Source organism: Bubalus kerabau, chromosome 6 (assembly GCF_029407905.1).
Source record: "Bubalus kerabau isolate K-KA32 ecotype Philippines breed swamp buffalo chromosome 6, PCC_UOA_SB_1v2, whole genome shotgun sequence".
In the NCBI taxonomy this organism is placed as follows: Eukaryota; Metazoa; Chordata; class Mammalia; order Artiodactyla; family Bovidae; genus Bubalus; species Bubalus kerabau.
Genome location: NC_073629.1, coordinates 24362961 through 24376070, shown reverse-complemented (window position 1 = coordinate 24376070; position 13110 = coordinate 24362961). Strand labels below are relative to the sequence as shown.

Below are 13110 nucleotides of genomic sequence, written 5' to 3'. Positions count from 1 at the left end.
TTCGAGTGTTCAGAACAGCTCCCAGGACATTCTTTTAAGGATATTCAAAACCTGAACAGACACTAAAGGGAAAGTCAAATAGGAAAAGAAAATGCATTGATTTGATTCCAAATGAAGAACACCATTTATTTCCTTATCAAAACCTCAAAAAATTAAGATAAATTGAAAGAGGAATGAAGATTGGTTTGGATAAATGAGAAGCTTGTTCAATTTATGACCATGTGTAATAAAAGTAGAGTGTCAATTGCCTGATTACTTTTCTGGTGTTTTTTTCTGTTTCTGCCTTGTTCTACCCCAGGGTTAATGGGTGGTATTTCTTTTTCTTTGGATTAGATTCCTATGATTTTTCCTGTAAAACACAACAATCACTGAGATAATTAAGAAAATAAGGCGCATTAATATAAGAATCACAACCTGAAGAGAGATGGGCATGTTTTTCCTCAGTGGTCCTGGAGGCCCACTGTCGATGCTTCCTCCATATCCTTCCTCCTCACAGAGCGGAGGGGCCCAGCCATACATACAGTGGCAGTTTCTGTTGCTGTTGCAAACTCCTCGGCGGTTGCACTTCTCAGGGAAACAGTCAAAATTCAGGATTGAGCTATTCACACAATTTCTATTAAAACATACCCGCTCCTTACCACAGGAGGTACCATCATTTATCACACCCAGGTCAGGTAACCCCATAGGTACCATGGCTAGATGATAGCCAATGCCCCAGCACATGAGATTTTCTTCATGCAGATGAGTGGATATTAGGATGGTGTGATCTGGCATATCAGGGAGGGTTTTGACATTTATACACTGTAGCCTGCCACATAAGGATCTTTCTTTGGGACACCGTTCATACTCACGAACTCCTAAAATCCCACAGTTCCCATATTGATCACCTATTACATTAACTGCATCATAGCACTGATGAGGAGCCCCCAAAGCATCAGCCCCAAAAATGTTTTGGCACTGCATAGTCCTGGATTGGCAGCCCTTTCTGACACAACGGGACCTGTACTTGCAAGGGGTTCCATCCTGCTTATAAGTATCACTTGGACATAAAGCTGAGGTCCCATTGCAGTACTCTGCAAGGTCACATTCATTTTCTTCCACCCGACACATGTATCCAGATGGACGAAATCGACAGTTATGACAACAAAGTCCAGTGCTACAGTTGGCTCCTTCTTTGAATTTACAATCTGGTTGACAACACCCGTCTTCTTCACACTCCTCTCCTGAACCACAATCACATTCCTCATTCTCTTCCACAATTTTGTTTCCACATCTCTTAACCACATAGCCTAGGCCTGGGAGATTATTTAGACAGTTTAATCCTGAACTTACATGTGCATAAAATTCGGCATAACTACAATTACTAAACCCAGTTCGTCCAGTGCCCATGATACAACTGTGCCTGCCCTTACACTGGCAGTATTCAGGGTCATGGGTCATCCCCACACTGTGGCCCAGAACGTGAGCAGTCCAAGTGGCGGGGCCAAGGAGGTTTCTATCTAGCACAGAACTTGTAGAGCCAGAAGGCATCATACTACATGCACTTCCCCAGTGATGAGCAAGCGCATCCTTAAACTTTTTGTGAACATACAGGTGTGCCCAATCTGCTGGAATCCGAACACGTAGGTCACGTGACCTGTACTGCACAAACTGGCCTAAAACTTGTGATAACTCTGGGGAATTAAGTGCTATTTTGTCTCTGTCTGTCCATACTTCAACAGCTAATAGCTGTATTCTCATACGGACATCTTGAAAGTAAGAGTCTGCAATCGAAGTCAGAAGAATGGCATCATTTATGACTTGAGTAAGATTGGAGTTCAAATATAAATACCTACTGTTATCAAAGACCAGGGCTAATTCCAAGTACTTTTGGTGCATATACAACTTAGTAAATTCCAGTATCGGAGCCATGTTCTCATGCTGGGCCATCTGCTCTACTGTTTCATCATTAGTTAAGCCACAGAAATCAGAGGGAAATTCCTCCTCTTTCTCCAGGAGATATACCACGTGCTCAAAATGGGAAGAAGCCTTGTGGGGCTCGATTTGGTAATGATTGGCATCAATTTTCAGGATGCCCTGGAGACCTCCCATGCATGTACTTATCGTAGCTTGAGAATCCGGATTTCCTTCGACCAAGCCCATATAGTTGCAGTCACTGGGTATATAAGGGTGATCTTCTAAGAGTCTCCCCTGTTCTGTGAAGGAGAAAACCTGCAAATTCCGAGGCAACAGAAACCTCTTGGGCCACAGATGAAGAACATGGTTCTTGCCTTTTACCTGCAGGAAGTAGGACGCGTGTCTGGCCACTCTCTGCTCCCCTCCACGGAAGCTCAACTTCTTGGGAATGGTGATTTCATAGGAGTCAAAGCCCCACTCAGGGTGAAAAAGTAAATCCTTGCCAAGAGAGTCAACCAGGAGCACCGCCAGGACTAGCGACCAGCCTGGGGAGAGGCAGGTCCTCACTGACCTCATGGCATAGCCTGTTCCCACTGGCTCAGTCCCTGCCACTGTGGCCTTGACAGTCAGCCTTCCAGGGACCTCCGCTACAGGCGCGGGGAGCAGTGCGTGCAAAGCTTGCTGGTGCTGTGTATGGGAGCGCAGCCCTGGGCCAGGCTGGGTCAGGCTGAGGCTAGCTGATTTCCCCTGCAGCTACACGCCCCGCCCAACGCATGTAGTTCGTTCTCTGGGCGGTGCCGTTGGGCGCACGTGGAAGAATCCAAGGAAGGTGCGCGAAAATAAAATGAAAAGCGAGGCTGCTTGCAGGCTGGTGGGAGAAGGCAAGAGAGCAGCTTGAGAAAGGGAAAAGGACTAAAGAGTAAGAAGAACAGAGAACTTGACAAAGGCTCAGTTTATCTTGGGCTATTTCTTTGTTTCTATTGGCCTCAGGACACACCTGATTTTTCCATGGGCTGATTCGGCTGTTTCACAGGTGCTGTGCCCACCTCACCATTACACCATTTTCAGTGTTCACGGGGAGTCTCTTGCAGCAAAGAGGATTCCTGGAGTCAGCCAGAGGACCACCAGAGCCTGAGAAAATCAGAGCTGACTCATGTCCCCACCCCCCACCTGGCTTCGGGCAAGCGGACGTTTCTAAGTTCATTTTGCCGGTTGGTTCTTTCTGCTGTGTGTCCTTAGGGTGCCAGGGATCAGCGTGATTTTTGGTGTGGGTGTGCTTTGGATGTAGACTCTAGGAACAGTCAAATACTAGGAGAATCCACGAAGACTAAAATCAATTCCAGTTGTATTACAGGGAACGGTCAAAAAATAGGATGGGGCTTGTATCTGGGAGACTAGTTAAGATGATCTTGTAACAATCCAGACAAGTGATGTTGTCTATGGAACAGAAAATGGACTGCAGTTCCATAAAATACATAGTATTTCTGGAAAGCTTACTGTGTACCCTCTACTCTTCTCAGCTCTTTTATGAATCAGTGCATTAACTCTTCACAAAAATGCCTAGCGTGCAGATAATGATAATGCTTATCATCCATACTTCACACATGAGGGCAAACTCTGCAAAACCAGCAAAACTCTGGTTTTGCTCTGATGGTGTTACTGTGTGGCACTGTTGCCACACACAACCCGGTCCGCCTGACCCACACACAACACGTAATGTTTACCACTTACCTCTGCTGTCACTCTGGGGAGGGACAGGAGTGGACAGCTTCAAAAAATAGGATTAAAGCAGCCTCTGCTTGATTTATATGATTGAATGAATTCTCATAAATGAAAGAAGCAAGAATCAAAAAAGAATATTACCATTTCTGGCTTCTGTATTTTAGTCTTGACACTCAAGGAAAAAGAAAACATCAGAACAACTCGACTTACCTATGGAGGAGAAATATGACAAGCTCTTCTCAGGAAATGGAGATTTTTTAAGCTGCCATTCTCCTGTGCTGTGAGAAAGCTCCAGAACACAGCCCTGCTTAGCTTCCAGCAGAGGATGGGGAAATGCCTTGAAACAGCCACCCTCGGGGGGTGGCAAAGGAGGAGGCCTGTGTACTGTGGAGAAGACCTGGTTGGCAGGCAAAGCCCTGAGTATAATTAGCAGACAGTAAGGGACCAGACCACCTGATCTGCCTCTTCAGAAATTTGTATGCAGGTCAGGAAGCAACAGTTAGAACTGGACATGGAACAACAGACTGGTTCCAAATAGGAAAAAGAGTACGTCAAGGCTGTAAATTGCCACGCTGCTTATGTAACTTATATGCAGAGTACATCATGGGAAACGCTGGACTGGAAGAAACACAATCTGGAATCAAGATGGCTGGGAGAAATATCAATAACCTCAGATATGCAGATGACACCACCCTTATGGCAGAAAGTGAAGAGGAACTCAAAAGCCTCTTGATGAAAGTGAAAGTGGAGAGTGAAAAAGTTGGCTTAAAGCTCAACGTTGATTCAGAAAACGAAGATCATGGCATCTGGTCCCATCACTTTGTGGGAAATAGATGGGGAAACAGTGGAAACAGTGTCAGACTTTATTTTTCTGGGCTCCAAAATCACTACAGATGGTGACTGCAGCCATGAAATTAAAAGACGCTTACTCCTTGGAAGGAAAGTTATGACCAACCTAGATAGCATACTGAAAAGCAGAGACATTACTTTGCCAACAAAGGTCTGTCTAGTCAAGGCTATGGTTTTTCCTGTGGTCGTGTATGGATGTGAGAGTTGGACTGTGAAGAAGGCTGAGTGCTGAAGAATTGATGCTTTTGAACTGTGGTGTTGGAGAAGACTCTTGAGAGTCCCTTGGACTGCAAGGAGATCCAACCAGTCCATTCTGAAGGAGATCAGCCCTGGGATTTCTTTGGAAGGACTGATGCTAAAGCTGAAACTCCAGTACTTTGGCCACCTCATGCGAAGAGTTGACTCATTGGAAAAGACGCTGATGCTGGGAGGGATTGGGGGCAAGAGGAGAAGGGGACGACAGAGGATGAGATGGCTGGATGGCATCACTGACTCGATGGACGTGAGTCTGAGTGAACTCCGGGAGTTGGTGATGGACAGGGAGGCCTGGCGTGCTGCGATTCATGGGGTCGCAAACAGTCGTACACGACTGAGCGACTGATCTGATCTGATCTGGTCTGAAGGGAGCCTGTCTACAGGTTTAGGTTCCCAGTCAAGTCAGTTGCTGAGCTGAGAGGCAATGGAGGTAAAGTACATGAAGAAGGGGAGAACTCAGCAGAGAACTGACTGGGGATAAATCAGAGTTTCACCTAGTGTGTTGAGCTCCTAATTCAGGTTGGAAACCAAAATCAAAGTTTCTTCAGTCTGTCAATCTGGTTGATGTTCTTAAATGCCCATCAGCCTAAATTGTGGAGGACAGTTGAGAGCTATCTTCTATATTCATTCTATTTTATCATCATTTTCATATGTGTACCATTTGCCTTTAGACCACTGGAGTATTTCTTGATTGAAACACTAATTCTGAAGCTCCTGTTGCTATAGTATTATCTTGGAGCTAACCTCTGCAACATCTGTTAACAAAAAGCTTTGTGGAAATAGCCTGCTTTGTCCTGTTTCTTCTTATTTACAAAATTATACGTATGTATTGTAAAAGGTGGAAACAATCCTAGGTGAGATAGAGTAGAAAATGCAAGCCTTTCTTTTTTCTCCAACCTACATGTGATTTCAATAAACTTATTTTTTCCCCACAATACCAAGAAAAGATGATAGTTGAGGGTTTTCTTCCAAATAGAAGACATCATGTGTATAAGTGTGGCGGTTGGTGTGGGGGCTGAGAATTTTAGAAGGGTAAGCCCTCTGACGAGAGAACGTGAATAGTGATGAAACAAATCCCGTTTTCATCTTCTGTGCAGTTCACTTCATGCTCATCTGGGGAGCAGATGTTTTTGATTGTGCTCTGGAGTCCTCACAGAGGTATTTTGTTGGTTTGTAGTGGAAGAAGCAGTGTCAGGGCTTCCTAGTCTGATATCTCGTTTATGACTACGGTCTCTTGAAGGGATCTTTTTGCAATGATAGAAGTGTTACGATTGTTCAGTATTGTAGCCACTAACCACCTGTGTTTATTGACCACTTGAAATATGGCTATTGTGGCTGAACAGCTGAATTTCAACTCAATTTGAAATTTGAGAGAATTTAAATTTAAATAGCCACATGTGGTTACTAGCTGCCATACTAGCACAGCTCAAGAAGGCCGTATTTCTACAACCTTTCCAGTACTGTTTATTATCCAGTTCATTTGTAGACTCACTTTTGAAAAAGATGATAGCTCAGTTGCATTCTCTGGTTATTAGTGAGGTTGAACATATTATACTATCTCAACCAATCCACTTAAGTTTCTTTAACATTCAGTAAAAACTGCTGTATAACATTATAGTAGTTTCAGGTATACAACATAATAATTTAATATATGTGTATATTGTAAAACCATCACCACAGTAAATACAATTAACATCCATCACCACCCATAATTATAATATTTCGTCTTATGATCAGAACTTTTAAGATTTACTGTCTTAGCCACTTTCAATACACAATACATTACTCAATAATTCTTACATTTTTCTGTTCATATCCAATGCCCATTCTTCTATTACAAACTTTGCTCTGCTTTTTAATTTAATGGAACTACTTATAAATTGGAAGTCAATTCAACCAATCTGTTATTTGTTGCTTCACTTTTCAGAGTGTCCTTTATTATACAGAACATTTTAAACTTTTCTAGCTTCCGAGTTTCATGTCATTTTGCTTTCCTTCCTCGCCCTCAGTTCAGTTCTGTTCAGTCACTCAGTCATGTCCTACTCTTTGTGACCCCATGGACTGTAGCACGCCAGGCCTCCCTGTCCACTGCCAACTCCCAGAGCTTGCTCAAACTCATGTCAGTTGAGTTAATGATGCCATCCAGACATCGCAACCTCTGTCATCCCCTTTTCCCATGTTTTCGATCTTTCCTAGCATCAGGGTCTTTTCTAATGAGTCAGTTCTTAGAATCAGGTGGCCAAAGTATTGGAGCTTCAGCTTCAATATCAGTCCTTCCAATGAGTATTCAGGACTGATTTCTTTTAGGATTGACTAGTTTGATCTCCTTGCTATCCAAGGGACTCTCAAGAGTCTTCTCCAGCACCACAGTTCAAAAACATCAATTCTTTGGTGCTCAACTTGCTTTATGGTTCAACTCTCACATCCATACATTACTATTGGAAAAATCATAGCTTTGACTAGATGGACCTTTGTTGGCAAAGTAATGTCTCTGCTTTTTAATATGCTGCCTAGGTTTATCTTCCAAGGAGCAAGCATCTTTTAATTTCATGGCTGCAGTCATCATCTGCAGTGATTTGGGAGCCCAAGAAAATAAAGTCTGCCACTGTTTCCATTGTTTCCCCATCTATTTGCCATGAAGTGATGGTATCAGATGCCATGATCTTTGTTTTTTGAATGCTGAGTTTTAAGCCAGCTTTTTCAGTCTCCTCTTTCACTTTCATCAAGAGGCTCTTCAGTTCCTCTTTGCTTTCTGCCATAGGGTGGTGTCATCTGCATGTTGTGTATTGTGTTGTGCTTAGTCACTCAGTCATGTCTGACTCTTTGTGACCACATAGACTGTAGCCCACCAGGCTCCTTGGTTCATGGGGATTCTCAAGGCAAGAATACTGGAGTGGGTTGTCATGCCCGCCTCCAGGGGATCTTCCCAACCCAGGGATTGAACCCAGGTCTCCCACATTGCAGGCAGATTCTTTACCATCTGAGCCACCAGGGAAGCCCAAGAATACTGGAGTGGGTAGCCTATCCCTTCTCTGGGGATCTTTCTGACCCAGGAATTGAACCAGGGTCTCCTGCATTGCAGGTGGATTCTTTGCCAGCTGAGTCACTAGGGAAGCATATCTGAAGTTATTGACATTTCTCTCATCAATCTTGATTCCAGCTTGTGCTTCATCCAGCCCAGCATTTTCCATGATGTACTCTGCATATAAGTTAAATAAGCAAGGTGACAATATATATCCTTGAAGTACTCCTTTCCCAATTTGGAACCATTGTTTCATGTCCAGTTCTAACTATTGCTTCTTGATTTGCATGCAGATTTCTCAGAAGGCAGGTAAGGTAGTCTGGTATTCCCATCTCTTTAAGAATTTTCCAGTTTGTTGTGATCCACACAGTCAAAGGCTTTAGTGTAATCAATTAAGCAGTAGATATTTTTCTGGAATTCTCTTGTTTTTTCTATGATCCACTGGATGTTGGCAGTTTGACTCTGGCAATTTCCTCACCCTATGATTGTAAAAATATCTGTGCAATATGCACTTTAAAAATACCGCTTAGTACCTCTCTCATTTTTTTTTGTAGGAACTACAATGCTGTCTTCCAAGTGTGCTATCTTTCTGTCCTATCACTGAATCAAATAGTAAGTAATCCTATAACCAACACAGGGCACTATAAATATTAATACTTCTGACAAATCAATGAGAAAAAGAAGGATAATCTAAAAAAAAATGAGCAGGTAACTTCTATAGATACATCACAGAAAATTCAGGGAGCCAAAAGAGTAAATGGAAAATTCTCAGCCACATTATTGAAAAGAGTATTGCCAATTAAAGCTTCTATCTGAGGCTACATCTATCAGGTTAGCAAAGATTTAAGAAATTAATAATATGAAGTCTTGGTGAGGCTGTAGAATAGTAACTCTCTTACCTAGAGTGGCAATGTAAATCAGTAAAACCACTTTAGAACCCTGTTTGTCATTAGCGTACATAGTTTAAAATAAGCACTATGACCCAGAAATTCCATCCCTAGGTATGTACCCAACAGAAATGTGTACAATTGTACACAAGTATACATGGACATGGCAATACACTCCAAACTGGAAACAGTTCTACATTCCAGCAGGTGACTGTGGCAATGGAGATAATGAATCAGAGTTATATGCCGCATCATGGATGAATATAACAAACAAAACCAGAAGAAAAAGGACAAAATCAGGTAAACTTGAATTTTATTTTTTAGAGATACATACATAATGGATAAATATAACAAAAGGAAGTGATGATGAGAATTGTCAGGAGAGTTGATATTTCTAGGATGAAGGCAAGGGGATATAATCAAGAATGGATGGTAGAGGGGCAGGTTATGGTTTGTATACCTTCCAGGGGACTGTGGTACTCGTGATATAATTTTTAAGCACTAGTTTTGCTGTACATATTTGTTAAACCATTCCAGGGCCCTTTATGCTCATTTCTGTACATACTATATTTCACAGTCAAAAAAGTTGAATCACAATTTTTTAAATCTATTTCTAAGATAAGACATTTGACTATGTTTTGTTATGGTTGATCTTTAAATTAAGAGATCAGCAGTTTAAAATGATCACATGTATATATAGATTGCTATATATTAACACCATGGTAATGACAAACCAAAAATCTATAACAGGTACATACACAAAACAACAACAATAAAAACCTAATACTAAACAGAGTCATTGAGTCACAAGACAACAAGAGAAGAAATGAACAGAAAAGACCAATAAGACAATTAAAAACCAATTACCTTCCCTGGTAGCTCAGCCGGTAAAGAATCCACCTGTAATTCAGGAGACCCCGGTTTGATTCCTGGATCAGAAAGACCCCCTGAAGAAAGAATAGGCTACCCACTCCAGTATTCAATGGCCTTCCCTGGTGGCTCAGATGGTGAAGAATCCACGTGCAATGCAGGAAACCTGGGTTTGATCCCTGGGTTGAGAAGGTCCCCTGGAGGAGGGTATGGCAACCCACTCCAGTATTCTTGCCTGGAGAATCCCCATGGACAGAGGAACCTGGCAGGCGACAGTCCATGAGTTCATAAAGAGTTGGACACAACTGAGCGACTAAGCACGGCACAGCAAGATTGCAAGAAAACATACATATTAATAATTAAATAAAAGTGAACTAAATCTTCTAATCAAAATATATATAGTGGCTGAATAGATACAAAATTGAGAACTGTATATATACCACCTACAGGAGACTCACTTCAGGTCTAAAGAAAGATGCACACACAGACTGAAAGTGAAGGGATGGAAAAGGTATTCCACACACTTGGAAATCAAGAGAAAGCCAGAATATTTATATCAGACAAAATAGACTTTCAAATAAAGACTGTTAAAGAGACAAAGAAGGACATAACCTAATGATCAAGGGATCAATAAAAAGAACATACCATATTATGAATATATGAATGTACAGTAAAGAAAAGACAATCTCATCAATAAGCGATATTGGGAAAACTGGACAGTTACCTGTGAAAAAAGTGAAATTAGAGCATTCTCTAATACCATATGCAAAAATAAACTAAAAAAGGATTAAAAACCTCTTTTAATCTAAGGCCAGAAAGCATAAAACTCACCAGCATAACGCTCTTTGATATAAATCAGCAATATTTTTAGTAACTGTTTCCTAAAGCAAAGACAATAAAAGCAAAAATAAACAAATGGACCCTAATTAAACTTGGAAGCTTTTGCACAGCAAAGGAAACCAGCAACAGGAAGACAGCCTACTGAATTGGAGAAAATATTTGCACATGAGAGACTGAGCAGAAGTTAATATCCAAAATACATAAACAAGTCATAAAATTCAACATCAAAAAACCAACACCCCAATCAAAAAATGTCCAGAAGATCTCAACAGACAAATTTTTCCAAAGAAGACATGTAGATGGCCAATAGGCACATGAAAAGTCACACACTATTAATCATCAGAGAAATTTCTTATTAAGACTATGTGAGGTATCATCCCACACCTGTCAGATTTGCTGTTATAAAAAAAAAGACCACAAATAATAAATACTAGCAAGGATAGGAGAAATGGGAACTCTCCTAAACAGTTGGTGGAAATGTAAATTGGTGCAGTCCCTATGGAAAACATATGCTGGGTCTACCATAGCACTACCATACACTGTAGATTTCTATCCTGGGTATTTATTTTTTAAAAAAGAAAGAAAAGACTGAAGTGAAAAGATACAACCACCCCAATGTTTACATCAGCAGTATTTACAAATGCCAAGATATGGAAGCAACCCAAGTGTTCATCAACAAATGAATGGATAAAGAAGATGTGATGTACATAGTAATTTGGAAAATTCATCAATGGCCACAAGACTGAAAGAGGTCAGTTCTCATCACAATCTCAAAGAAAGGCAATGCCAATGAATATTCAAACTACTGTACAATTGCACATATTTCACATGCTAGCAACGTAATGCTCAAAATCCTTCACCCTAGGCTTCAACAGTACATGAACTGAGAGCTTCCAGATGTACAAGCTGAATTTAGAAAGGGTAGAGGAACCAGAGATCAAATTGCCAATATCCACTGGATCATAGAAAAAGCAAGGGAATTCCAGAAAAACATCTGCTTCAGTGACTACAGGAAAGCCTTTGACTATGTGGATCACAACAAACTGGAAAATTCTTAAAGAGATGGAAATACCAGACCACCTTACTGAAAAAACTGTATGTAGGTCAATAAACAACAGTTAGAACCAGACATAGAACAACAGACTGGTGAAAAATTGAGAAAGGATTACATCAAAGCTGTATATTGTTACCTTGCTTATTTAACTTCTATGCAGAGTACATCATGCAAAATGCTGGGCTGGGTGGATCACAAGCTGGAATCAAGATTGACGGGAGAAATATCAATAATCTCAGATATGCAGATGATACCACTCTACTGGCACAAAGCAAAGAGTAACTAAAGAGCCTTTTGCTGAGGGTGAAAGAGGAGAGTGAAAAAGATGGCTTGAAACAACTTTCAAAAAACTAGTCATGGCATCTGGTCCCATCACTTCATGGCAAATAGATGGGGAAACAGTGGAAACAGTGTCAGACTTTATTTTTTGGGGCTCCAAAATCACTGCAGATGGTGACTGCAGCCATAAAATTAAAAGACACTTGCTGCTTGGCAGAAAAATTATGACAAACCTAGACAGCATATTAAAAAGCAGAGATAGCACTTGGCTGACAAATGTCTGTATAATTAAAGCTATGGTTTTTCCAGTAGTCATGTATGGATGTGAGAGGTGGACCATAAAGAAGGCTGAGTGCAGAAGAATTGATGCTTTTCAATTGTGGTGCTAGAGAAGACTCTTGAGAGTCCCTTGGACTACAAAGAGATCAAATCAGTCAATCCTAAAGGAAATCAACCCTGAATACTCATCAGAAGGACTGATAGTGAAACTGAAGCTCCAATACTTTGGCTGCCTGATGCGAAGAGCTAACTCATTGGAAAAGACCCTGATTCTGGGAAAGACTGAGGGTAGGAGGAGAAGAGGGTGACAGAGGATGAGAAGGTTGGATAGCATCACCAACTCAATGGACATGAGTTCTAGCAAACTCTGGGAGATAGTGAAAGACAGGGAAGCTTGACTTGCTGCAGTCCATGGGGTTGCCAAGAGTCGGACATGACTTAAGACTGAACGACAACAAAAACAAAAATGCATATTAAAATATACAATGGACTACTACTCAGCCATAAAAAGAATAAAATGTCATTTTCGACAACCTAAATAGACTTGGAGGGTAATATGCTAAGTGAAATAAGTCAGAAAAAGATGTTCTCTTATAGGTAGAATCTGAAAAAATACATAGTGAATAAAACAAAGCAGAAATAGACTCACAGATAAAGAGAACAAACCAGAGGTTACTACTAAGGGAAATAAAAATTGGTGGTGTGGTGGGGGGTGAGACTGAGGACATGGGATTAAGAGGTAAAAACTATTATGTATATAATAAATAAACTACAAGAATATGTTGTACAACAGAGGAAATATAGCCAACATTTTAATAACTACAAATGACTGTAGCCCACAAGGCTCCTTTATCCACAGAAATCTTCAGGCAAGAGTACTGGAGTGCGTAGCCATTGTCTTCTCCAGGAGATCTTCCCGACCTGGGGATTGTATCTGGGTCTCCTGCATTGTAGGCAGATTCTTTACTGTCTGAACCACCAGGGAAGCCTATAAATGTACTATAACCTTTAAAAATTGTGAATCTCTATGTTGTACACCTGAAACTTGCATAATATTTTACATCAAATATACAGCAGTTAAAAAGAAAGAAAAAAGAAGGAAAAAAATAATTACTAACTATAACAGGAGATTGGAATAACAAGAGATTAGCTATTAA

The 13110-nt window shown here is 41.0% G+C and overlaps 1 protein-coding gene across 1 annotated transcript; it reads right to left on the bottom strand.

The window, feature by feature from the left end:
• Positions 1–300: 300 nt before the first annotated feature.
• LOC129656404 (disintegrin and metalloproteinase domain-containing protein 30-like) lies at positions 301–2472 on the bottom strand. The gene has a single exon (XM_055587088.1). It carries the CDS (start codon positions 2470–2472, stop codon positions 301–303), a length of 2172 nt encoding a protein of 723 aa, XP_055443063.1.
• Between the last annotated feature and the right edge of the window lie 10638 nt (positions 2473–13110).